Source organism: Syngnathus acus, chromosome 2, assembly GCF_901709675.1.
Source record: "Syngnathus acus chromosome 2, fSynAcu1.2, whole genome shotgun sequence".
Taxonomy (NCBI): Eukaryota; Metazoa; Chordata; class Actinopteri; order Syngnathiformes; family Syngnathidae; genus Syngnathus; species Syngnathus acus.
Window position 1 is genome coordinate 8,642,924 of NC_051088.1, and position 26,224 is coordinate 8,669,147.

Here is a 26,224-nt window from a genome sequence, read left to right on the forward strand (position 1 = left end):
ACGCACGCACGCACGCACGCACGCACGCACGCACGCACGCACGCACGCACGCACGCACGCACGCACGCACGCACGCACGCACGCACGCACGCACGCACGCACACACACACACACACACACACACACACACACACACACACACACACACACACACACACACACACACACACACACACACACATACATACAAGGAAATGACAGAAGGGGTTTAGCTGGATGGGCATGTGCGACTGTCATGGGAATTGGAGGAAAGGGCCATCGACAACAGCAAAATGATAGAAGAGGAAAAAGAAGGTGAAGACAAGACTCAAACAGTGGTAAACGTGTGAGATATATTCACTCACACTATACAGCGGCCGCATGAGAGAGGAGTGAGAGATGCGATAGGGAGGGAAATTGCAAAGTGAAATTGGCATTTTCCATTTGCTCACTGACACACTTGATTTGGTAGACCGAACTTGACCACCTCAAATGTGCGTGCGTGCGGTGGGGCTTGTAGCACATTTATGATGCAGACTAAAAGTGTCTCTCCTCCAGCACACACTATCTGCCTTTGTGCCCATATCCTCTTTAACCTTATCCAGTGGAGACCCTCATCCAGGACACTCACACGAGGCGGGATGCTTTTATTAGCATTGCCACAATGTCCCACTAGTTAAATACTTGCCTAAATACTGACAGCCAGCAGTGAAACAATAGGACCCTCTGAGGCCAGGCCCCCATTAAACTTTAAGGGGTTTCACTTGTCTGCTGTCACCAAAACACTGGGTGGACTTGTTCTCCAGTCGGCTCCTGCCCACCCCGGCGGCCCGCCACATCATGCTTTATTCATACGGTCACATGCTTTAAAATGCCAACACAGACCACACCGTGACACCCTCTCACACGGCCGCAATCACCCAAGGTCTAATCGGCTTTCTCGAGGGTACTTATGAAGATAAAAATAGGCATACAAGGAAGTAAAAGCAAATTTATGATGTGCAGGTTTGCATTAAAGCTGATGATAATAATTAATGTGGAAGTACAATGGATTGGCACAACTTGAACACAATCTGTTCAAAGTGGCTCTTCACCCTTCATTCCAGTTTCATTCATTCCATCTTATTAATATTCATTAATTCATGCCTGGTTGTAACTGAACTTTTTCAATACGTTGAAATAAAGTGGGGGAAAAGTTTGTAATGGCACTTGTGTATTATGCACTTAGCATATGTAATTGTCATGTAAGAGAAGAGACAGCTAAAATGTTGTAAACTGTGAGATGCCACTGTTAATGTACTTGTAAAACAGGTTGCAAGCTGATGCATGCGTTTGTCTTATTTAATTTCACATCTTAAAAACACATTATTCAAAATGCGATATTTTTCAATATTTATAACAAAGATAAGTCTTCTTGATGTACCCAATAAATGCTCAATGCTGCTGCTCTACTTACTAAAATTGGACTTGCTCACTTTTAGAAAATATTGATAGAAAAAGCATGTTTCATTTTAAAAGGGGATTTTCTTTGCATTCTTGTTTGAACAAGAAGGGATGGCTGTTATCTCATTTATATGAGTGTGACTATATATATATAGTCACACTCGCACTCATGTTACAGTTGTTTTGACATTATTGTTTCCATTTGTAGTCAGTCATCGCTATAAAACCACTTATCAACTTAGCCTCGTACGCCGCTATCGGCTATCAGCAGGTCACTGACTTGACGTGGTTAAGCTTTGATCTCGAGTGCCGGTGTCAATTCTGTTAAAAGTTTTCGAGTGGCGGAACCCAGCGAGGCAAAAGTTGCAGTTCTGAACCCCGTCCCTCCCAAATGAGAGCCCCCTCTGCCTGGCAATATGTCCTTCCTTCACTCCCCTGAGTCCCCAGTGCTGCTGGAGATGAGTAATCAAACTCATTACCGGAGCCTCTGGCCAGCGCCTGCATGTCACTACATGTAATTAATCTACCTGAGCCAACATATACAGTAGCCAGGCTCCTGAGGGAAAAGACTCGAGGAGAGCGGGTTGGTGGGAAAGAAATGTGGCGAAATGGTGAGGCAAGCTTAGGGACGGCTCCAGAGCAAATTATTGCGGAATACGAATTAGGCAGAGAGGACATTAAAACGATGAGGACGGCAACAAAGGACAAAAACATGGAAAACGGGTACAAAGTGAACAACGACCACTGGGACTGTCCCAAAAAGTATGAAGTGTTTAAAGGCAGAGGAAGCAAAGTATAGTAGAGAGGCGAGTAGTCATTTAGAGGTGACAGGAGGACTGGGAAGGAGGAGGCAGGAGATGTTACGTTGGGGCACCCAAAGTACGAGGTGAGCAGAAAGCATTCGCCGGCCTCATTACAGTAACACTGCAAGTTGGCTCGGGTTCATTCGTTATCTGCTCCTGCACTCGTTTACTTTCCCGCGACATGAATCGTCTCTATGGATTGCATGTCTCTGCAGAATGTGGGGATAGATATTGTGTGTATTTCTGTGTGCGTGCATGTGTGTGTATATCTGGTAGATTACGAAGAACTGCAGATTTTTACCAAGGCTACCTGTGTGATGAGGAGGGTAAAAGAAAAAAAGCTGAGTTTGTGTGCATGCTCAGGTTGCCCTCATGTAATTAGTCATCTTGGCAGATACCTAGAGAGTATGTTCGAAATAGACTTCAAGTAGTGTTTGTGTCTCTTTACTTCACAGGGACTTTTTGCCTCTTTAATTTGACAGTTAAAACTTACTGAGATTTTGTTATAAATATGGCATTTTGTACCTGCAATCATAACATTTGTTCATGATTTAGCTTTGCATAATATCCCTGTAGGTCATTTAATGCAATGACAGATTATGATGACATGATTAGTAGATTAGTATATTATATTGGAAGATTATTCTATTTATTTATTTATTTTCAAGTTCAAAGAGTTACAATGCGAATTTGAAATGATCAATTCTTAGTGAGTTTGGCTTTTAATTTATTTTAGAGAATGGGTCCTTTTTGTGTTTGTTTATTTAATTATTATTTTTGCACCATGAGTATAGACTGTAAACAGGTTAAGATACATTTCTTTTTTTTAATTTCATAGTTTTTACAAATAACAGTAGATAACTGTTTTTTGCACTTGTATGGTGGTTGAGGATGTTAAAATATTACTTCAAAAAAATCTCTACAATTAATAAAGGCTTCATGATGGTGACAGTTTGACACTAACAGATCCACGAAATCAATCCGTGTCTAAACACACACTGTATACATTCAGTATAAGTGTCACCGTAATGCATCGTCTAGTTCCTCATTTCACCCGAAAAAAAATCTGTGATTTCTCATTGTTCTCCGTATCCATTGCATGAAGTAGATGTTATGCTCTTAGAAATGCATATTGCTCAGGCTTCCATAAATGTTTTTGATAAATGAACTGCAAGCAGACAATGTGCATTATAACAGCAAAACAGCAACTGAGGAGGAATCTTCTTGGACAAAGTTTGCATTTTATGAGCACACAGTGGACCTTCACTTCACAACACGATTAAGTTAGAATGCTGACTGTGGACTGTTTCACAAAAATATTTCAAATTTCAGAAAGATTTCCGTGACTGGAACTGGATTTCTTTATGATGGAGTGGACATAATATTCTTGACAACATTCAACTATGCATATAATATGATGAAAATTATGAAATATAAGCATAAATATTAACTCTGGAACAGCCACTGCTTCAGCCTCCATTTAACAAAGCCAAAATTGAAATACAAACACACGCATATAAGCCCGCATGCACATACATGCACAGAGTAGGTGTATGTATAATAAATCATGTAAAGCAGGTCACTGGTCATTACTGATAGTACAGTCTCGATCGATTCTGCATAATTAGGGGGGGGGGGGTCATGTGGCGAATCAGCCATGTGCTAGGTTGGCCTCTGAAATACCTAAACAGCAAGTGTGCACCCTATCTCTCCGTGTGCACATGATTTCCCTGTTTGTGTGCATGCAAGCATCGTCTGGATCCCCAGTGTACATGTAGATTGGACGCCTGAGTGTTGGCAAGGGGTTAAGTAATGCACAATGAGACAGAAAGATTGAATGGACAGGGGAACATCCACTGCCAGCTAATTTTTGCAATGATTTATTGCACGTGACTCCCCCAGACACAGCCTGCTGCCATACATATACATACACTTTCCTCACGAGAATACTAAACACAATGGTAAAAGTGAGCAGGTTATCAATCATAATGGATATTATATACCGCCTGTTTAGTGCTCTGCATAACAAATATTTCACTTTCATTTTGCCTTTTAATATGCACACACACATTAAAAAAACTGGAATTAGAAAGTGGAAGACACACCAACTCCCACAGCACCCGCATTAGTTTCATTTGCATCCATCCACCGATCCATCCATCTTCTACTGTATACCGCTTGTCCCCACGGGGGTTGCGGACCTCTCCCAACACTCATCGGGCAGTAGGTGGGGGACACCCTGAACCGGTTGCCAGCCAATCGCAGGGCACACAGAGACAAACAACCATCCGCACTCAGTCAGCCTACCAAGCATGTTTCTGGGATGTGGGAGGAAACCGGAGTGCTCGGAAAAAACCCACGCGGGCATGGGGAGAACATACAAACTCCACACAGGAAGGGCTGGAGGTGGAATTGAACCCACACCCTCCTAACTGTGAGGCGGACGTGCTAACCAGTGCCCCACCGTGCCGCCCTATAGCTTAAAAACCAAGACGAAAATATGCCTTTAATGGTGGGACAACATGCCATTCCTCAATATTTGTATGAATACAGCAAATAAAGCTCATTCATCTTTTCCACCGTTCATGACTCCTTATTCCTTCAGCATGACTTTCTCAAGCGTGCACATCTTTCATTTGAAGACATATCTGCCCAATCATCCAAAACGTTCCTGCCTCATTTGTTTGTTTCTGCACATCTGCTTGCTGAGGTGAAATCTTTGGTTATTTTGTTTTAATTCTGTCTGTCTGTACTCATTCAACCTCCTCCATCACAGCCCTTGTTGCTTTGTCATCGTTTGCTCCATCTCGCTGCTTTTCTGTCCTATGTGTATGCGTGTGTGCTTCCGTCAGTCGACAACAGTGCCGCAATTCATCATCATTTCATCTACAGCTCCCTTAATTGAATACTATCACAGTCCCACCTGACGAGGAGGCTCATAAAACCACATTGCTGTTCTCATGTGGTCTATGCACACACGCGCATGTACATAAAAATAGATAAGCCCATCAATAAAACATTATTTGATACCCTGTGTTCAGACTTTTTTTGTATTTATGAAATCATTTCTATTGTAAAATCAGATGAGATTGAGAGATAAATAAAAACTTTGATTTACAACATTGGGCAAAGCTTAAAGGATGTCACATATTGGTAGTAACTTGTAAAGGGCTACAAATGACTATTTTGCTGTCTAAACCAGGTGCTGGAGAATCAAACAAACTATTAAAAGAAGCAAAATAAAATTAATTACTAAAGTGATAATATTGGGTCCCACAGTCTGGTAAATCTTGAATGAATGAAATAAATATGCAACTGTCTTTGCCGTTATATATTTGATTATGTTGTACAAACAGGTTTGAAAGATGGATTCACCCAAATTTGTCAAATCCAGACATCTGTTCATTCCTCAAAAACAATTTGAGTTCTGCCAACTTACATCTTTAGCGCTATAGAATCTGGAATCGCTTGCTCCCTGCTCCTTTTGAATATGCACACTTCTACAGCGAGGAATACAGAACTCCAACAGGTCTGAGGGGGTCAGACAAAATGCAATTTGCATTCTGTCCATGTTGTCATTGACCTGCTGGTTTTATTCTGCAGGCGCAAAACATTACAGGCTTCCTCTTCTGTTTCTTAATTTTTTTAATTTTTAAAAATTCTTGTAGGCTAAAAAGACCTGGGGGCATGATTCCATTTGTCTGATAAGAAAAATAAATAAATATTCTTGTGATAAAGTAAGATTATAGGTGACAAAAAGTAAGGAAAAGAAGTGTCTGTAAATCAAGCACATGCAAAAGAATGCGGTGGGAGTACAGTTAGCTGGGGAAAAGTGTGACAAGCACAAGAAAAGACATCTGCCACATTCAGGGCTTAAAGTACTCACTATCTGCTATTCAGTGCCTTGGCGTTAATATGTCATAATTGGTGTGGCGTCTGCTTCACACCCCGATTAGAGCACAGGAAATCAACTTGAAACTTAAAGCGTTTGCGCCTATTGCTTGCTACCCCCTGACAGTTTGACTGAAAGCAAAGATGGAGAAGTGGGAATGAAAAGAAAGAGTGGCATTTGAAACATGAAATCCCTGTGGCCACACATAAACACACGCGACTTCACACACGCACGCAACTCACAGCTGTAACACTGCAAAGTGGATAAAGAAGTTCCTGCTGTCAAATGACTTGATCAGCTTCAGATAGACTGTTTTAAAATGTTTGTTTGATCAGCCTACCAGAATTCACAAATATGTTTAACCTTGATAAGATTTGGTAGAAATAGTATCTATCAATGATAAACATTCACACAGTTACAACTAAACAAAAATGCTCCAGATGTGGTCCATAAACAAACGTCTATCACAGTGTTTCCCAACCTTTTTTCATTCACGGCACACCTTTTCATTGGAAAAAATCTCGCGGCACACCGCCAACAAAAATCTGTTATGCTCCTATATTAAAATCAGTTATATTACAACGAAAGACGTAAAGTCCTATTCCTATATATATGTGTATGGAGAGTCGAATAATTTAATAGAAATAAATACTAAATATTCTTTAAATTGTATTCCTTTTTTTTAAATAAAAGTGACTGTTTTTTAAAAAGGTTTTAGACGGTGTAAGAAATAAACTATTTAAAGTGATTGTGATTAAAATAAAAGAATCAACGTGATTTTGTTTACTGTTTTAGACTAGGTCTATAAATATTGCAACAATAAGAACAAAGTCACTTTTAATGACGCTCTGCTGTTCTGACAGCAGCTGAGTGGCTATCACAGTCGAGGTGTCTCGACTTGACTGTTTATTTTATGTATGTGAAAAATAACCAATCCAGGTTCTCCGGTTGAACTGCATGCTCTGATTTCCATTGGACGACAAACGCACCACAACCGTCATAGTGTCTGTCACTGTTAGCAAAATCACACAGCAACACACACATAAACTGAATATGTGCCAATGCAGCACAATCAGACCGACAGAGCATAACATTTCAAGATTCTCCGATTCTCCATGCATGCACGATTAGCAAGTGGCTGACCAGGCCTTGCGCGAACTGACCAGTGGTTTGGCGATCCTGTTTACAATGCGCTCCGTAATTAATAGTGGACAATCCCACGGCACAACTGAACATCTCTCACGGCACACCAGTGTGCCGCGGCACATTGGTTGGGAAACACTGGTCTATCAAACACGGCAAAATTGACGACTATCCATTCATATATAAAATCTAAGGGATTCTACGTATAATACATCATCCACACCATCAAAGGCAACTGTGGTTTTAGTAACTTTCTCAAGGACACGAAAAACTAAACCAGCTATGACCTTGATTTGGAAAAATGATCACTCAGTCGCCTGAAAAACACCATCCCCAAACTCCACAGCCAATAAAGAAGCTGCCATTAATCAGTTCAACATACTTTGGAAGCTGTCTCTATTAAATAGAATAGATTTGTGGATTTTGGCATGTCCACATAAAATGGTGTGTGGTGCCTTACTGTGCTCTTCTGACACTGGATGCTTGTGCTGTTGAACCTCAGGGCCGGGACACTGAGCGTGTTGCCTTGAATGTGAAAAATACACTCGTAGTTCCTCTGTCCGGACTGTGGCTGGGGTAGGTTCTGTGCCAGCAGCGTGATTGGCCTCATAACTCCAGCAGGGATATAGATCTGAGTGGAGGGCAGGATTTGAGGACACTCCTGCAGATAAGAAAATCGAGAAGAAAGAGGTTGAGATGTGACCGGAAAAGTAGGAAGCACTCTCAGTGAAGATACAAATCTGGATGGACAAAGTGTTCTGAACATAATGCTAAGTAATGGTGCTACATTCAAATGCAGAGCTGATAGTCGCAAAATGTACTTTCTGAGGACATTCATGCATCACTTAAAACGGGAAGTCTGTCATGTTTTCTGAGACCGTTCATTCATTCAAACATCTTTTTGCCAACAGTAAAATTTTTTATACAGCCCTTAATCATGAATGAATGAATAAATAAATAAATACATTTGCTATCTTGTATTGCATTGCATATATAATGGTATTTCCGCTAAAAGAATAGGCCTAAATGAAAGAAAACATTGCTGTAAATCAACATTTAATGTGGCCCAATGGTCACCCTATACATTCCTACATATAAGTAGATAAAAGGACAAGTTGAGTCCTTAGAGTAGTTACTTAGAGCTTTACCAGCCCTTCAACATAGTTGAGGTAGAAGAGACCACCATTATACTGGAGAAAGGTGCAGATGTGCGTTTAGTTTGTTGATCTCGACCTTTTTTAGGAGAAATTGTTGATATAACAATCAAAACTTTGCTTTATTTACTGAGTGAGATACCATCTTAAATGGATAATAAACTGATTCTTCCACTCTGCTACATAACAATTGTCTTCAAAATTACTAGACACGTGTTTTACCTTCAAATGCGTATGTTTAACTGCTTCAATTGCTCCTTGTAACTTTTTTTTTAGGTTTAGCCCAACTGATTGATAACCTGTATTTGATGGAGAGTAGAGGAAGTTGAGAAAAAAGAGAAAGGAGAACAAATCGATGCGGTAGCTGAAGTGAAGCAGATTGTCAACAAGAATGGCCGACTGTTCGGGTCTGAAGTATTCACAGGTGGTGATAGAACAGGAATGGACTGCCGCTCTGCCTCAAGGCTCTAATGGAATAAAAAAAAAAAAGGATTGTGTGTGTGTGTGTGTTTGTGTTTGGTTGGTGTGAATGCACATGACCAAATACGTGGGTTCGACCGTGAAGTGTCTCTTCTGAAGTAGAAGCTATTGTTAACGTTGAAGGAGCATGTTCAAACATCTGTTCCAATTACAACACGGAAATCCTGCACGGTAGACACACACACACACGCAAACACATTCATACACAAAACAAAAAAGTGCTGGCAGCAGAGGATTGTGGGGGCCTTTTTCATTAGGAGTGGTGACAGGTGTCCGAGCATAGTGGAGCACGCAAAGACACACAGAATTCTCCTCTGACTGGGGGATTCCTCATGGGGCAATTCTCAGTTCTGTGGATGTCCCCCCCACTTGTTCTTTTCACTCTTGCCCTTAAAGTAATCTCAATCCTTTTTACTTTTGGATGATGGTGATGACCTTTGCCTTACTGCTCCCAAAAAGTGCAACAGATTCCCCTGTGTTTAGCCTTGACAGACATTTCGGTCAGTCACAGGTGAAACAAACACGGTCCTGGACGACTCGAAAAACCTGGAAAATCGTACCAAAATCATCAAATAATTCCAGATTTAATTATAGTAAAAGATCAACTGTGGGATAGTATAACTAAACCAGTGGGTGAGCAAAATGTGAGGAGAGGTGAAGCAAGAGGGAAGAAGAGGGGGGAAAAAAGCAAGGTTGTCTTCATGGGAGCAATTGACTCATTTATTAAAGTGGGAGATGAGACCTGAAGAGGGCACGTTGGAGCGCTGCTACATGGCAGTCAACCACATTGCTTTGAGCTAAACTAATTCTCACATGGTCAACTCGTACAACCACATTTACTACCTGCACACACATATTCATCTCACGCTAAAGTTAATCTTGCCCTCTGGCACTGTGAAGTCAGTGAACACACTCTTAGTTGTGGGGAATGTTTTACATTAGCCACAGGGCAAACTACTGACACTCTGATCAAAGTTGTGAAGGTGAGACCTCAGCAGAATTGAGTTTGTCTACCACTGCACATTGAAAACCAGACTCACGTTTGTGTCGCAAGATAAAATACATATTCAAAGGAAGCGTTTTAATGATAAATTCAGCCAGTTGAAAACGTTATTTTAAATCAGTACAGAACTTTTTTTTAGTTTTCATGTACGGTACATTATTTACATTATGTACAATATTTACAACAACATATATTATATATATAACAGCTTAATTTTATGTTTTTATTTAAGTTTAATTTAAGTTTTGAAAAAGCATTTGCATTTGATCTTTATGAAGTTCAAAAATCAATGTGTATCAAAGTTTTATGTATAATAGCTGTATTTTAACGGAATCATTATTTTGGTAATTTTTCTTCTAATATTTAAGAGCTACAGAAGAGGATTAAAGTTCTCACTGCAAACTCAGAATTCAGATATAGAAGTGAGAATCCTGCCAACTGTTTCTGCATTGGCCGGTATCCTCTTAGAGGAGCTGTGTAGTGTCCTATCACCGTATACTGTATAATATAAAACATATATACAGCTTTATAAACATATGAATCAAACAGTGGACTTTCTTCCCAGCACACAAGAAAATAGTAAGTGGGAGAATGTGGAGCAGGAAAAAAACAACAGTTACTTCATTTTCATGTAATTGACAAATCTAAAACTATTAGATCATCTACTTGCTGTCTTCCCAATTTACATTTACTATAAGCAAGGAGATGTCCTGACCATGATGATGTCAGAGATGAGGCAAGAGCACTGATTGGCTCCTGGCCATCACCCAGGGGGCCACCTTCCAGCAGCACTGACACTCTGTGAGTATGATAGATGAGGATGTATCTCTGTGTATGTGTGTGTGCATGCGTGCGTGCACGTGTGTGTCACCGGGTCACCATAGTGAAGAGGGTCCCCATGGATTAGCGTTACAGTCCAATGAACTGTTTCAGAAAGGAGGGGACAAGACCCCATCGACCAGTTCCTTTATTTTACACACACACGGAAAGGAAAAGGTAGCAATATGATGACCACATCTCCCAAGAGAGAGGGAGAACCAGACATCATTAGAGACAAGGTGGAACTGAAAGTAACGATATGCTCAACACATAATATCTCAAGGAACTGCGACAATGCGCGTTTCTAATCCCAACAGATGAATCCATTTAATACAGTACATAGAGCAGTTCTGGGTTGTATTCCCACAAAGCCCCTTAAACATTCTACCTATATAGATCTTTCACTCAGCACATGTGATTTTTAATCTGACCTGCAGCTTTACTGGATGAACAGTGGACATATATAGTATAGAGCTGTATGTCCAGTACGTGCATTTATCTGTGGGGGGAAAACCCGTAGAGAAAACGCAAACCTCACACAGTCAGACCCCAGAGTTGGGTTGGTGCTAACAACACAACTATGCCTGCCGATTGATTAATGTTTTCTGGACACCATCCAAATTATTATCATTAGTAGTATTAATATTATTATTTGCATGTAACGCCACATGTTAATTACTACTGTGAAATGGCTGCTGAAATATTGGGATGTTCTGGGTTCAAAGATCCTGATCCAAGACCATTATCTTTTGCATAGTGGTCTCTGGATGAGGTGGTTCACACCAAGGCTGGAGAAAAGATAATGCATCTGACCTCTACAGTGCTGATTGTACAGACCTCTTCACACACATCTCCATTAGAATGCTGCAGTTCTGTGTGGTATCTCTGATGACCAAGTGTGATTGCATGTCTATCTGGATGCTATCAAAGCTCAGATAGTCAAAGAATAGGATGTTGGTGATTGCCATCAGCTAGTGGATCAATAGGAGCCACTCAAAATATGCAGTGGGTTAACAAGAACATGTGCTAACAAAACTGACCTATTCACATTTTTACTGTAAACAATGACCTCCATCAATGATTGCCATAATTTAGTGAGTATAATATTAGTCAATGTGAACTTTAGCCTCTAACCTTTTGGTTGTGCAGATCACAACCAGATTCTTAATACATACTATGCAGCAGCGGCCAGAGTGGAACGGTTGTATCTAATAGGAATATCTACCAGGGAATGTAACAAAGTTATTGGTTCCCTTTCATTCTAGCTCTGAGACTTCCCCCTGTGCTCCATTTCAATAAGAAAAGTTTTCATCTACTTTGCTCAAATGAAGCGATTCCCTCGACTGGTGTCAGGTGTAAGGAGGCCAGGCCCCATCGCACCAGACGAGGAGCACTTGCATTCAATGAAAGACACTTTGAACTGTAAGAACTCTTTTACACAGTCCACCCACTCATCTCGGTCCCTGACGATGGGGGATAGAGAGTGAGGTGGAAAAGGCAGTAAAGCAGTCAAGATAAAACATAAAAAGTTCACACCATCTGAGGCTGAGAGGCTGACACTTAAAATGCGTGGCTAATTAGAAGTCATGAAAGGATCCAGCGATTCCAACAAACTTCCTGAAAACACTTAACAAAAAAAGCAATTTACTTATATGATCAGTATGAATGTAGAAATGAATAATTTCTGTCTCAGCAGATACAGTACTCTGAATCAAATCATCAGCATTCGCCGAGAAGGAAGAAAGTAAGCCAGGTAAATAACAGAATTATTAAGCGGTTATTGAGGAATCGAAGGCACAGGTTTTGTCATGACCATAAAGTCAGGTTTCAACTCCTGAAATCTTAAACATGCCTCACATCTGCCTCCCACTCATCTATCTCACAATCTCCTCAACATCAATCTTGTTCTTGCCATTTTGAGGTATTTCTTCTGATATTTGTTTGAACTTGTTGAGTCCTCTGTCACACCTGTCTTCCACCAAATGTTGTGACTTCCACGCTGCTTATTATATTCTTTCAAAACCTGAAATATCTACACAGTATCTATGGTAATTTAGGTAATGATATTGTTTATGAGACTATTTTGAGGATCAAAACGTTCCTTTCAGTACATTATTGTGATTTGTGACACTTTGGTGGTTCGCTCGCCCGACTTTGTTCAGTGACAGTGTACGTATGTATATGTGTGAATCATTGTCTGTCTTAAAATGTCCCATGTGGTTGACTGGGTTACAAGGTTATTATAGTTAATGAAAATTAAAATAAAATAGCCAATAATAAAAAAAAATAAAAATTAGTATAACCCTGCTGGCGAGTTCAGAATATCGTCTGCTAAATTAGCCCAAAGTCCACCGGGATAGGCTCCAGTTTGCCGTGACTCTGAACATAATTAGTATAGAAATTCAAAGCTGGATTTTGTGAATTTTTAGTTTGATTTATGGAAAATAAATGTGAAAGTATGACAATAAGTTTGAAAAATATGTCATGTTTGAGATTACCATTAAGACTACCATTAACTCCAAATTAATTTACCATGCAGAGAGAAAACTGACCATAGCCATTCTAAAGGTGTGCTGGACAACTAGAAATTGTTAGGGTTATCATTGTCTTGTTTTTATTAATTTGCAGAAATAATTCTTGCACATTTATATAAAGTCCCCTGGCGGTTTGTATGAGTTTGCAACTAGGCCACCGTTGCAACTCCTCCCCCGTATGTTTTACGGCGGATGCTCCACCTTTCGCTTCTCATCTCATCTGTCTCTCTCCATTTAACACGACGACGATCAGAGAAGCATCTGGAGATGCATCTTTAAGCTTTAATATACTTTGAATAATTAACAGACACACACATACACACACGGGACGCACACAGAGTGAGTCTATCAGTGGCAGACGGACCCAGGGGGAGAAGGGAAGCTCACCCGGTGCCAGCCTCAGACACACAGCCTCTGAGTCAGGCTGCCCAATGCTGTGTGGCAGCCTGAGCAGCAGCAGACACACACAATAATAATAATAAAAAGCTGTGAAGCAAATAGACAAAAAAGAGGATGCCTGCCTCTTTCTAATTGACATGTTGCCGCTAATGGCGGGAACAAGAGGATAGAGGCGAAAGGGGTTGCTAGGGATCAAAACCGGGTGCTGGCATGGCGCACATGAGCTGTGATGCACACATGTGCACATTCATGGTACATACACACATGCAGGCACACACACACACACGCACGCACGCATACTTTTGTGTCGACTGCAGCAGTAAGGTGACGTAAACATATGAACGCAGAGCCAGCTCACTCATCATACTGATATATTCTGTAATTAAGACGGAGAGGAGCACTGGCGCACATATCTCGTGTTCACCTGCTGTTCGTCTGGAGCCCAACATGGCCTTCTTTTGATTATCAATGAGGCCGCAGGTTCAACTCCCCATGGAGCAGCCACTGTGCAGTATGCATTATAGACTGATTTGTAGTCTATTTATAATTTGGAATTAGGTCAGGCTCTTGGAATGTGCCTCAATGCCTGTCGTTGATAAAAATTTAATTTTAAAAAAGGACAGTTATGTCAGTATTTTACACAAATTACAGAGAAACATTGAAAATTGAATTTCCCAGTAATATTACATTAAACCAAAATTTCCTTAAAAATATTGCTGTCAAACTTCAGCGTTCTGTACGATTACCTCAGTCAGTATGAATAAAGGATTAACTGTGTGCTTTTCCCCAGTTGTTGCCATTTACTTATGTGACAAGACATTATTGCACGAGTGATTCGTATATTTTATGGTTTAACACATTTTTCAATGGTATGACAGTGAAAACTCATCCACCTGTTTTCTATAGTGTTCATCCTCATTACGGTCACAGGAGTGACAGAGGGAATCCTAGCTGACTGACTAAGGCAAGAAAAGACACATTAAACTGGTCACCATTCAATCAAAGAAACGAACAACCACTCAGAATCTCACTTTAGGGTTTGTTTTATCTTGAGTCTTCAAATTTCTTCTGCGCATGCTGGTCACTTTAGGGAAGCCCAAGTTCACACGTGTGGTGCATCTCACATTTTAACAGGCTCAATGTGCACCCCATTGAGTAATAATTTTCCTTGCCAAGCATAAGGTTTGTAGGTTGTTTAATTATTTTTGTGAGCAGATTTCAGCATAAACTACATTTGATGAGAACCTGTAAGGATAAAAATGCTAATAGAGGGATTTATTTTTCATTTGCCTGTGGAGCCATGATGGAAGCATCGCCGCATCCACCCGGCCCGACCTCACCAAGAAAGGAAATGTTATGTATGGTTTTGTTCATATGATTTCCCTATTGCGCTAATATCTCAGAATGGGAATGCAGTCATAGCGAGCAACCCCAGGGCCAGTCGGATCCACCAACTAAATGTTGGAATCAGTGGAGCAAAGACAATTTGTTTGTTTCTGTGTTTGTTTGTCCTTCTGGTGTTTGTTTCTCTCGCTGTTTGTGTTTATGCACATTTGTTGTTGATGGCCTGCTCGAGTGTTTCTCCAACTAGCAATTTTCTGCCTGGTCGCCTCTCATGTGCTTCGCTCTTTATCGGCTGTCACAACATTGTGGATTTATATACATTTACAGATCCAGGAAGAGACAGGAAAGAATTAAATTTCAGGGGCCAAGCGCATCTGTGAGGTTAGCGTATTAGTACAATTGCTAATTTCCTGTGGCTTAGATAAATGCATTTCTTTCTCTTTCAACAAGGGTATGATTTGAAGTCAGTCTGAGAAACATCAACAGATGTCTTTGGGAGGACAAGCAGTGTAGTGTGACTTCAATCACCCTGGCATGTGACGACTAATGACATATGGGGAAACCTTTCCAGGCATTATGTGTGTACTGTATGTGACATTTATTAATGGCCACACAATGGCACATGTGCACAACATCGTGGGAGCTAACAATGTGGTGCTTATGGATTTTGTGCAAAAAGTCGTTTATTTTTTACATCTTTCTTTAACCACTTAATTCTAAAAAGCCCACGCTGCAGAAGTAGTATTCTTGTTGCCGCACTAGTGTGTGCTTTGCCTTCAACACATACATGCATAAAAGAACGCGTCATCTTTTTCATACATACTGCATTTTCCTCTTTCCTTCTATGTCAAGTTTTCAAGTAGAATTGCAGCAACAATACGCAGCTGTAGATTATAGGTTATGTGTATCAAGTGATAGTCCAAGTGTCTTTGTAGCCATGGCAACATTTGCATCAAGACAAGCAACAGGTGTCCTTATAACCCCTCAACAATTTGGCCAATCAGTCTGTCAAGAAAAGGCACAGCAACATCAATGGCAAATCCAGAAAAAACGGAGGAATCATTCACATGGACAGACGGTAAGCTACTTGAATATTTTTGCATTTGGATTAGAATACATACAACATGATGATAGACCTATTTGGTTCTTGTTTGCATGTGAAAAAGGAGACTACCAACCTGTGAGGTGTTGACGCGTCCCTCCTGGAAGGAGCAGTCGCTGGCATCCTGTGTGCACATGTGGCGATATTTGCACCAGTGACAGGGGAACTTTCCATCCACACAGGAGAGGCACCTGCATGTGTGACACAAAGAGGGCAGTCTTGATGGAATAAACAAATAAAGCCAACACATAAGAGCACATTTCAGAACAAAACAATATCCATCAAATAATTCTGTTAAGTACAGACTGTCATATTGTTTGGCTCATATTTTATATTTGTGGAAAGCAGAAGGATCTTTCTCAAACAATTATCATGAAATGTATTGTCATCTGATGATAAACACTGAACAATTTTGCAAAATAAACTTTTTTTAACAAGTGCTCTATAAAGGGTTGACTTTTTGGCCTCTATTTTTGTGCCCAGTGCAAGAAACTGAAGATTTGATTTAAAAAAATTCGCCCATTGATCTTCCAAACCGCTCATCCCAGCAGTCATTGGGTGGATGGCGGGGAACACCGCAAACTGGTTGCCAGCTAATCGCAGAGCACACATAGATAAACAAACATACACACACCTACGGGCAATTTGGAGTGGTCAATCGGCCTATCATCCATGTTTTTGGAATGTGGGTGGAAACTGGAGTACCCGGAGGAAACCCACGCAGACACGGAGACAACTCCACACAAGAAGGCGGGAGCCACAATTGAACATGCACCTCTGAACTGTGATGCGGATGTGCTAACCACTATCAGACTCAGACTAAGTCTTTGTCACGTGTTCTGATGCATGAGGCAGCATTCTTTCTCAAAGTCTCTCTGTTTAGTGCAGCAGCTTCCTTGTCTTCCCATTTTATACCAATTGAACCGCAACAGAAACAGTACCAAACTTTGCGGCCCTATTCATAAGAAAATTAAAAATAATTAATAATAATAACAATTGATTTCTACAATGATTCAAGTTTGAGCCTCAAAAAATAATCATTTAGTGATGAATGTGTGGATGTGCATCACTGCAGAAGTAGCGATGACATTGAAATGACAAGTGTGACTGTGGTCTTGCGTATTAAGACTTTATCCAGGCTGTCAGCAAGACCAGAGTGGAGGATGAAAACATCACAGGGAGAGAAAAACCAGAGGAATCCACTCTTCTCTCCTTATGCTCCATTCTTGGAGGCTTTAAGTGCAATAAGCTGGCAGTCGAAGATAAGCCGTTTTCTGCAGAATGCCTCTTGTCCTTCTTTTGCAAAAAATCAGTAAGGAAAGTGCATAAAAATACATACAGTATTCAGAAGCTGATTAGTTGACAAAAAAACAACAACATCATGGCTCCCACTGCTTGATAATGTGAGCGAAATCTGTGCAAAACTATTAAAGTGGTGTTGTAAACAAGGATTCTAAACAATTTGATGTACTAAATGCTATGAGGTGAAAGCAAAGTGAAATGATAGCAAACTATTCCATTGTTGAATATGTTTTTATATCCCAGTTGACTTTGGGCTAAAGGTGGGTACAAGCCAATAGCGGGGCATACGTATATAGACAAAGAACTATTCATACTCACATTGGCACCTAAGAACAATATTGAGTTTTTAACTCATCTTATTTTGGAGGATTAAAAAATACCTAGTTGATTTAAAGAAACTGTAGCTATCGCAGGACAGACACAAGCAGCAATAAGTTCTTGAGGCCCGACTGAGCTGCTGCTTGAGATGCACAATCGATTGTCGCGGATTACCATAGGGTGGGTGAGAGGTGCACCGAGGTTATGCTAACATTCGGAGGTTTGTTATAGTTGAGCTGGTGACTCAGAAGCTCCTCACTATTAACCACAGGCTGTATCGATTTCTCCTTGCATCGCTGTTCGTCTGCTTGTACGCAGTGTGTGTGGCAAGCGACAAATACACAGAACACAGAGACACGAATGCACCTGCATTGGCATAGCTGTATTCCTCTGGGTCACCGGGATATTGGCATCCGAGAGTGGAGCTGTCAATGATTTGGACAACTGGCCTGGATAAGTGCGCTGCTAAACTACTAGAGTCAATACCACCCGCCCCTTCAATACACACACACACACACACACACACACACACACACACACACACACACACACACACACATGCACACACACACACACACACACACACACACACACACAGAGACACACACACACACACACACACACACACACACACCGGGCCAATATTACCAGCGCTCTTTACAAGGCCTCAGCAACAGAGTCAAGTCAAACACATTTCCATCCTCTCTGAGCTAATTGCATTTTTTAATTATGAAGTTAGATTATGAATAGAGTTATGAAGATGTAATTCCTTATCATGAGTCACTGCAGTAAATTAAGCACTGTATGTAAATGATGACTTCTTCCAGTCAATAGTAAGTGTTAAACTGTGACTTTCTTGGTAAAGGTCAAAAGTGCCATTGCGTTGAGCTCTTTTCTTTATGAAGGAAACTCTACAAAAGTCTCCTGAGAAAGACAGGCAAATCGGTGTAATACACAGTAAAACTTGACATTGTCTAATGAGGATCCAAAGCGGTCATGAAATGGTGCATTGGGCTCTCAGCTCTTCAGCTATAGAAGAAAATGAGAAGATTCTCAGCAGGAGACTGAGACTCATTAGAAGATATTATTGCATCTTGTCACAGTGAAGTCCAAAACCAGTGAGTATGAAGGTCTCAAACCCCAGTTTAATTAAGCCAGGTCACAGATATTGGAAACTGGAGCGCTAGCAAACAAAAATGACTTGATGGCTATACAGGAAACTCCATAAACAGTTTCCAATGATGTAAACACTTGTATCGTTCTAAGGGGCATCCTCCCAACATTGGGCTATTCTTCACATACGAGCCCAAGTTGGGTGGCGTGAGTGTGGGGCCCCCTCTTCAGTGATCCTTTTCACTTTTCAGCTTTTTCATATTCTAATACAGTTGAACCAAACATTTGAGGGGGTGCTATTTTGTACTATAAATTTCAAATGAAGAAGGAATTTGAACAAGAAGTGTTGAGCAAACTCATATTCAAAGTACATCACTGCCTGACTGGTTGTCAAACTTGTGTGCTTTAATGCATAACATCTTTTTATACTTTTCTGACATTAAAAAATGTAAAAAACAGTATTGGATCTTCTCTTTTTAAATTCAGCATTGAAGTTTAGCACGTTACACTGTAATATTAATAGTGATACACTTTACAGTTTTATGACCATTAAAAATGCTTTAATGTATTTTTTATTCTTAATGCCTGTTGGCTAAATACGTATATATTTAATGATAGTTTGACCCTGACGGATTCCATTCGGATTTGTTTCCCCTTTTAATTCTGAATAAAAAAAATGATGAGTCATATTTAACTCATCTGGTGTGAGTTACAGCTCACCGATGACCCTAATTAGAAACCCTTGTATCAGGCATGGATGAATATATGGATGCATAATTTTGTTGCACAGCGCCAGAAGCAGATTACATGCAAGCAGGCATCCATGAGTTGCCAGTGTGAAGGCTCCTTGACATAACATAAGGGTGGTTTGGTGCCTTGCTCAAAGCCACCCTGACAATAAGCAGACAAGCATTTTACCAACTATGTACTATTCGCTACAGGGACCCTCGTGCCAGGAAAACCGTCTACAAAAATTATTTTGTTCCTTCTGCTTTAATTGTTTCAACAAACTCAATTTTAGCTACTTATTTATTGAGATTTTTAGACATATGTTGTTGTTCTTTTATAGTATGTGTGTGATTGTGACAGTAATGCTTTATGGAGCACGCCAAAGAAAAATGAATGTTTCTTTTAACAGACAATAAAGCTTTTTGAATTTGAATTGATATTGAATTTTCTTGTCGAAGGTTTTTAGACATAGCCTTCCCAAAGCCAAAGGACTAGAATCATTCAACGCAAACTGTCTGATTCTCAAAAGGGTAATTTCCTGCTCGCTCCAGTCTTTCTCCTTCAGGACTCGTTATTGTTTTTTCCTCTTCCTTTTTAAACATGCAATATTCTTCCTCCTGCATGCTAAATTAAACTACACAAAGCCTCTTGTTAATACAAATGTCTAATATGGTAAAAGACTGTGTAAATAGCCAGCAGCCTCCTTTGCTGTGCCAACTTTGTGCCTTCTGTCTCTTTGAGGGCCTTCTGACTGAGAGCGCACCTGTTTGTGCGCAATGTGAAATGCATCACACACTGGCGAGTGTGTGCTTTGCCTTGTGTGAGTCCACGCACGAGCCCCACCAGGTTGCTTGCCTGCGGGCTGCTCCGCATCTGAGCCTGCCGCGCGCACGCGCGCGCCTGCCGTTGCGCGTCAGCTGTTGTGTGTCTGCTTTTGTGAGCCTGTGCGCTCTCATCCTCCAACATGCCCATGGGGGGCAACTCCATTATCTACCACTGAGAGCTGTGGCCTCTGTGCCAGGCTTCCTACAGGCGAGGTCAAAGATTAAAAGTAGCAAGATGATACTAGAGGGAGGGGAGTGGCTGTGGGGGTGTATAATATGTGGTTTTATGTTACAGCTGCTGTGGTAGTGACTTCACTGTAGGTTAACAATGTCATGGGAGTCCTCAGGGGAGCAGCGTCAAAGGAGGGGAAAAAAGCAGCATACAGTTTAGCTGCAACAAACAACAAAACACTACACATTGACATAATGGATCAAAGATTCAGCTTGGCCAAGAAGCCCCGACGAGAGGCCCAGGTGAGCCCTCTCACCAAGCTCACTCCATTATGCTGCAAAGACAGACCAGCTAGAGCTAATTAACGGGCAATTACTATGCAGATATATGCAGGGCCAAGAGCAGAGTGCAGGCAATGAAATAGGCTTGATGAACGAGAGAGGGACACAAAAAATGAAGTGTGGGGAGGATAGAGGGGATGGCTAAGAGGGGTCGTGGTCAGGAAAAGGAGGGGTGAGATGAGGGAAAGGTGGAAAAGGCAGGAAGGAAATAATGGGTGTCTGGAAGGGAATGGTGGGATGGAGAAGAAGGAGAACAGGGCGCTTTGCACTTGCTGTCCTGGAGCTGGACAAGAGAAGAAGTGTGCTATTGTGGATGGGTAGGATACTGCCTGTCACAAGATTAATATACCTATGCAATTTAATAACTAGAAATGACTTCCAAAATATACATACAAAGACTATATACAGTATATGTGTGTTCATTTTTGTGGGGAGTGCTATTAACAATTAGTTTTTTTTGCTTTTCTTTTGTTTTGATTGTTTGTTGTTGTTTGATTTGTTGTGCAAGTCTATCAGTGTGATTATAATATAAGTCTCTACTTTCGTACGGTCTAATTCTGCACACAGGCAGGTTGGAAATGTTGGTATTTTCACAGACACATTTAAGTGGGTGAAGCGTGGCCAATTTATAAAAGGGTGTTTTGTGCCTTTGTGGGCATGAACACACTCCACTGGGGAAGGTTGAGACGCTCAAGTATGTGTACAAGAAACTGCAAAGAGACCTTTACAGGCTGCTAATGTAAATTTGGCTGGGGAGATGACAGATCTGGGAAGTGGGTACTTGGGGACTGCCTTTCATCCACCATTTGTGTTCTTGTCTGATCCCCAAATCCAAGACCCCCCCCCCCCCCCCACACCCCCGGATTTGAAGGATATATAATAATCATGCTAATAATATTCATGCCTAGCAAATGTGTGTGTGTGAGCGCTGTCAAAGACAAAATTCGCTCACCCCACGTTGTCAGATGAATGATGTATCTTTTCCATTGTTGGGAAACAAAAATGAGCTGCACATACTAATTCAAGCATTGATTCATTACGCATTGAAGGATGCAATAACTACACCACAGTGAAAGTCACACATGGGGGCAGCCTGGAGGCAATGCTTCATGAATTGTTATTCATATTTATTTACCCTTTACCTAGCAGGTCAGTTCAATTAAGACCATGAACATTTATGATCTAACTGTCTTTCCTCATCTACTATTCACTTCAGGGTTTCTCAAACACAAAAATAAGTCACTTCAGATGTTTTTTATTAGTTTATATGAAGTAAACTTGCGAGCAAATTTATTTAGTTGGCATTCAGGCTTAGAATGCTTGGGTCCACATGAGCTATTTAAATAATACCAAAAAATGAAGTACACAGCCATGAAGCTGTTTTTGATCGATGTGGAAGAAAGTCAATACAATCTTAGCCCCGCCGTGACAGTGGAGTGACTCTGCCTAAGTCATGTGACTGTTAGTCTTAACTGGGATCAACTTGTAAATGTGCCAAGACTGCCATTGATAATTAAGGCCATAGCAAGTAGAAATCCTTATGTATGCAAAGAGACCTAAAATAACACTACACTAATGTCTGGCACTCTCAAATAGCAGTAAACAAAATAATGCATTCAGATTTAGATGGCATTCAGATTAGGGTGCATTTATTGCCAAATAATGTGTTACCCTAGCTTAATTACACATCTTAGTTTTGCATGTTTCTGCAATTGATTTATCACTTCACCCATTAGTAATCTTATCATTGCATGAAATGTAATTAACTCATTGATTTGTCGAAATGACCCGAATACCGATAATGAATAAGCAAAGGTCACACACAAACTGTTCCATTCACTTGTTATCATACTCCATGATTTGCAGGCTCTAATAAAGATTTTCAATGGACTTGGATCAATGTCTTTCCCAACTCACCTTCTTGCCAGATCGCCACAAAGGCCAATAATCCTAATTTGAGTCATTGTGCACCTTCATGGTTACCTACCTCCAGCAAATTCCTGAAATGTGTCATTAGGGTTGGATTTTTTCACTGAGGGTTTTTCACGTTAATATTTCATTTTCTAAATCAGCATGTATTTTAGTAATCTTGGCCCAATTAAAACGTGCTGCTTCGTTAAATCAAAGACATGTAGGGGAAGGGAAACAGTTTCATCAGACGAGTACCACTGTTCATTTATAGTCTAACTTGATTGATTTGTTTGTCATTTGGAGCTGATCAAGGTTGGTTTACTTTGTTCATACCCGAACAAATTGAGTAAAAAAAACAAACAATAAATAGTCAACTTACGATCGGTGCACACTGCAATTGTAAAAGATGAAGTCCACACTAGCAAACGTCTTCCCAGTCTCCTTTGACCTCAGATACAGTTTTATCACACGCTGGTCACCTATGGGTCAAAGTTTGAGAAACATCCGTGCGTTTTATGACATGTTTAATCAACAGTTTTCCTTTGTTACATTTGACATTTGCAGTTCAGTAAGCATGCGCGATTTGTTTCATGAACCTTTCATTAATGTCAAATCCGAGTCAATATATTCTGAAATGTTAACTGCCTCATTGCACAGTATGTGTCCACTTTTGTACAGTTGACATTTTCACATACAGAATATTTCTGCTCCAAAGATTTCAACTGAATCAGCAGGCTTCCAGGTTACCTGTCTATATTTCTATGGTTAGTGATTAGTTTTCTACAAAACAAAAGAAGGTGAAGCAAGAAACCTGACATATTATCTCTCCTTATACAAAAATACTTATAAAAACAATGTTTCTTAAAACCTATTCCACAGGCATGGCCCTAGAAACTTTCCTCGTACCACTATCAATAGAATACTGTCTTACCTTGGTTGTGCGTGATGGGAGCCACTTCTTTCGCAGTGGGGGACAAGCAGAAGATCCGACCACCGTAGATGCGCCCTTCCGTTTCTACGTAGTCTCCAAAAGAGCAGTTCACCCCAGCAGACAGACTGGGCACATTCTGGGTCTGAAGTATCAACTGGGAGGAGGAGAGGTTAGGGTAATTAAATACAATTAAACAACCATAGAGCAACATCACCTTTGAAGATGGAAGAGTTCCAGATTCCTCCGGACAGATTAGAGCCTTTTTGTTACTTTACAGACCTAGCCTTGTGATCCTAACCATTGTCTGCAATGCTGGTTTGTTAAAACAATAATAAACACAGAACAGTCTGCAGGAAGACATAAGATATTTTTCAGCTTGATGGTGTTAGGGTTAGTTAGTTAGTTAGTTAGTTTTTTTTGTTGACAGTTGATTTTGAATTTGTCCTATTGGCTCGTCTGGACTACAATGCTGTTTTCTTGCATGCAATATTGTGCTTTGCTTGTATGTTTTCTTACACGTCAAATAAAAGCGTTTCTGCGGCAACAATATATGTATATACATACGTATATATATGTCCTCACCCCAGCTTTCAAAACCCCACAGTTACTGCAACACAACATTATACCTGCACTTCTGACACAGTGACCGAGATGGTGTCAGGCTGGACAGAGAGTCGGACACACTGATCCACTCGATTGGTGAAACGCTGCGGTTCCTCTGCCCGCTCGCAGCGATCCTTCCTTGAACATCTATCAAAGCAGAATGAAATGCATGTGTCACCTTCATAAAAAAAAAAATAGGATAGCTCAATTGGCAGATTCCATTACGAAAAATTGTGGCTGCATACACTTACATATTGTGCAGCACACACCAGCCACAGTGAGGGTCTCCTGATCCCAAACAAGCTCCGCAGGAAGTGTACTGCTCACAGCTCTCGACTGGTACTCGAGTAACCTAGGAGTAAGATACATACATGGTTAACAATTCCTGATGTAAAATCCAAACTTAGAGTTGTTAATATTAAGTGGGAAAGGATATGCCCACCAGGGGTCTGTGCCTGAAAACTGAGATTAAAGGAACAAGTCCACTGTGACTATACGAGTTAAATGGTTGTGGAGGCGGCTGCTTGCAATGTCTTACCACTGCATATTTGTAATGTAAGCTAGAGGGGGAGACCTGCTGACTCCAACTTATGTAAACACACACACACTGATTAAAATCATATGCTTACACGGATATCTCTCTGTCGTATTCTGCAACTAATAACTCATTTTAAAGATCCAGGAAGACATTTGGCTTTCAGAAGTGCTAGACTGTTACACCAGTGAAGCTGATAACAAACTTGGTAAAGTGCAGACCTCGACTGAGGTCCAACAGTTTTTACTTAAATCACCATCAAAATTCAGGATGCAAACACAGAATTTGGCCATCAGGGTGGAGGGCTGTTTTCAAATGCCCTCTTCATGGCAGTGATCTGGCCAACTTTACATCATCTGTCCCTGGAAGTCTGCTGGCAGGACTTTGGCGCTTCAACCTCCCGCGTGAACTCCAACAACTCAGCTTCTGTTTCGACTATACTAAGGACTGTGAGCCTCACAAGCGCTGATTTTAAAAAGAGTAGACGAACTGCTTCATCTGGCTGCGAATCAAGTCGGTTGCTTTCACGTCCACAGTGGTGCAAAATTCCTATTTCTAACTGCGCCAAGCTGTGTGCGTTAGCGAAAATACCGACAGTTGGTGCAGCTCACCCCTGCACACAGTTAGTGCGCACTTCACGCCAGACTTGCACTGGGAACGTTTACAGAACCGAATTATTACTAGAATTGGTTGGCCATGAAATCTGTCTACTGAGGTCACAGTGGCAGTATTTTTCGTAGAAGTAATCCTCTTTACTCCTGTTAGTCCGGCTGAATTTAACTATGGGTCAGAGGTCAAGATGTCATTAGCCTAGTAAACCTTGAACACCATTTACAACATATAAATGCAGTACGGGCAAGCATTTGCCCTGCAGCCAGTTATTTAAATGAATCCTACACTTCGATAAGGCCATCATCTGAACACAAGCACAGCAAGAAGAAAATGTTTACTCAACATACATGGATGCCATACAAAACAATGCTCCATTCAGATAGACATCTCAGATTACTCATTTTGTCAAGCAGATCTCGACTGTCTGGCATCTGTGTGTCTGCGAGTCTACGATAAGATGAAGCTTGAACGATTTCTGCGAGGAGCCCTGATCTTGGATATTAACAAGGACATCATATAAAGCTGTGCAAATAGACTTGCTTCTCAAACAGCAGCCAAATAAATGTGCCCTAAGGGAGAAACAATAAAAGACTATGCTTTGAGCGGAGTCTGTTTCTTCATGTAGTCTTCATCTTGATACAATACAATACAACATTATTTATACAGCAAATTTTACAACAGCTCTTCTTTAATTCTATGAGCTTTCAATTGTCTACATCCTTTTGTTGGTTAACTTGT

General features: G+C 40.8%; 1 protein-coding gene across 2 annotated transcripts in view; it reads right to left on the bottom strand.

Annotated features, from left to right (window-relative positions):
• LOC119119674 (plexin-A1-like) overlaps positions 1-26,224 on the bottom strand; it is a 158,110-nt gene that overhangs the window by 40,067 nt on the left and 91,819 nt on the right. For both annotated transcript variants that reach the window (XM_037246165.1, XM_037246164.1), the window contains exons 5-10: positions 24,591-24,691; positions 24,363-24,486; positions 23,737-23,890; positions 23,185-23,284; positions 16,172-16,286; positions 7,721-7,921 (exon numbers count right to left, since the gene is read on the bottom strand). In XM_037246165.1, coding sequence (XP_037102060.1) covers positions 7,721-7,921; positions 16,172-16,286; positions 23,185-23,284; positions 23,737-23,890; positions 24,363-24,486; positions 24,591-24,691 — 795 coding nt within the window. The remainder of the gene's footprint in view (positions 1-7,720; positions 7,922-16,171; positions 16,287-23,184; positions 23,285-23,736; positions 23,891-24,362; positions 24,487-24,590; positions 24,692-26,224) is intronic.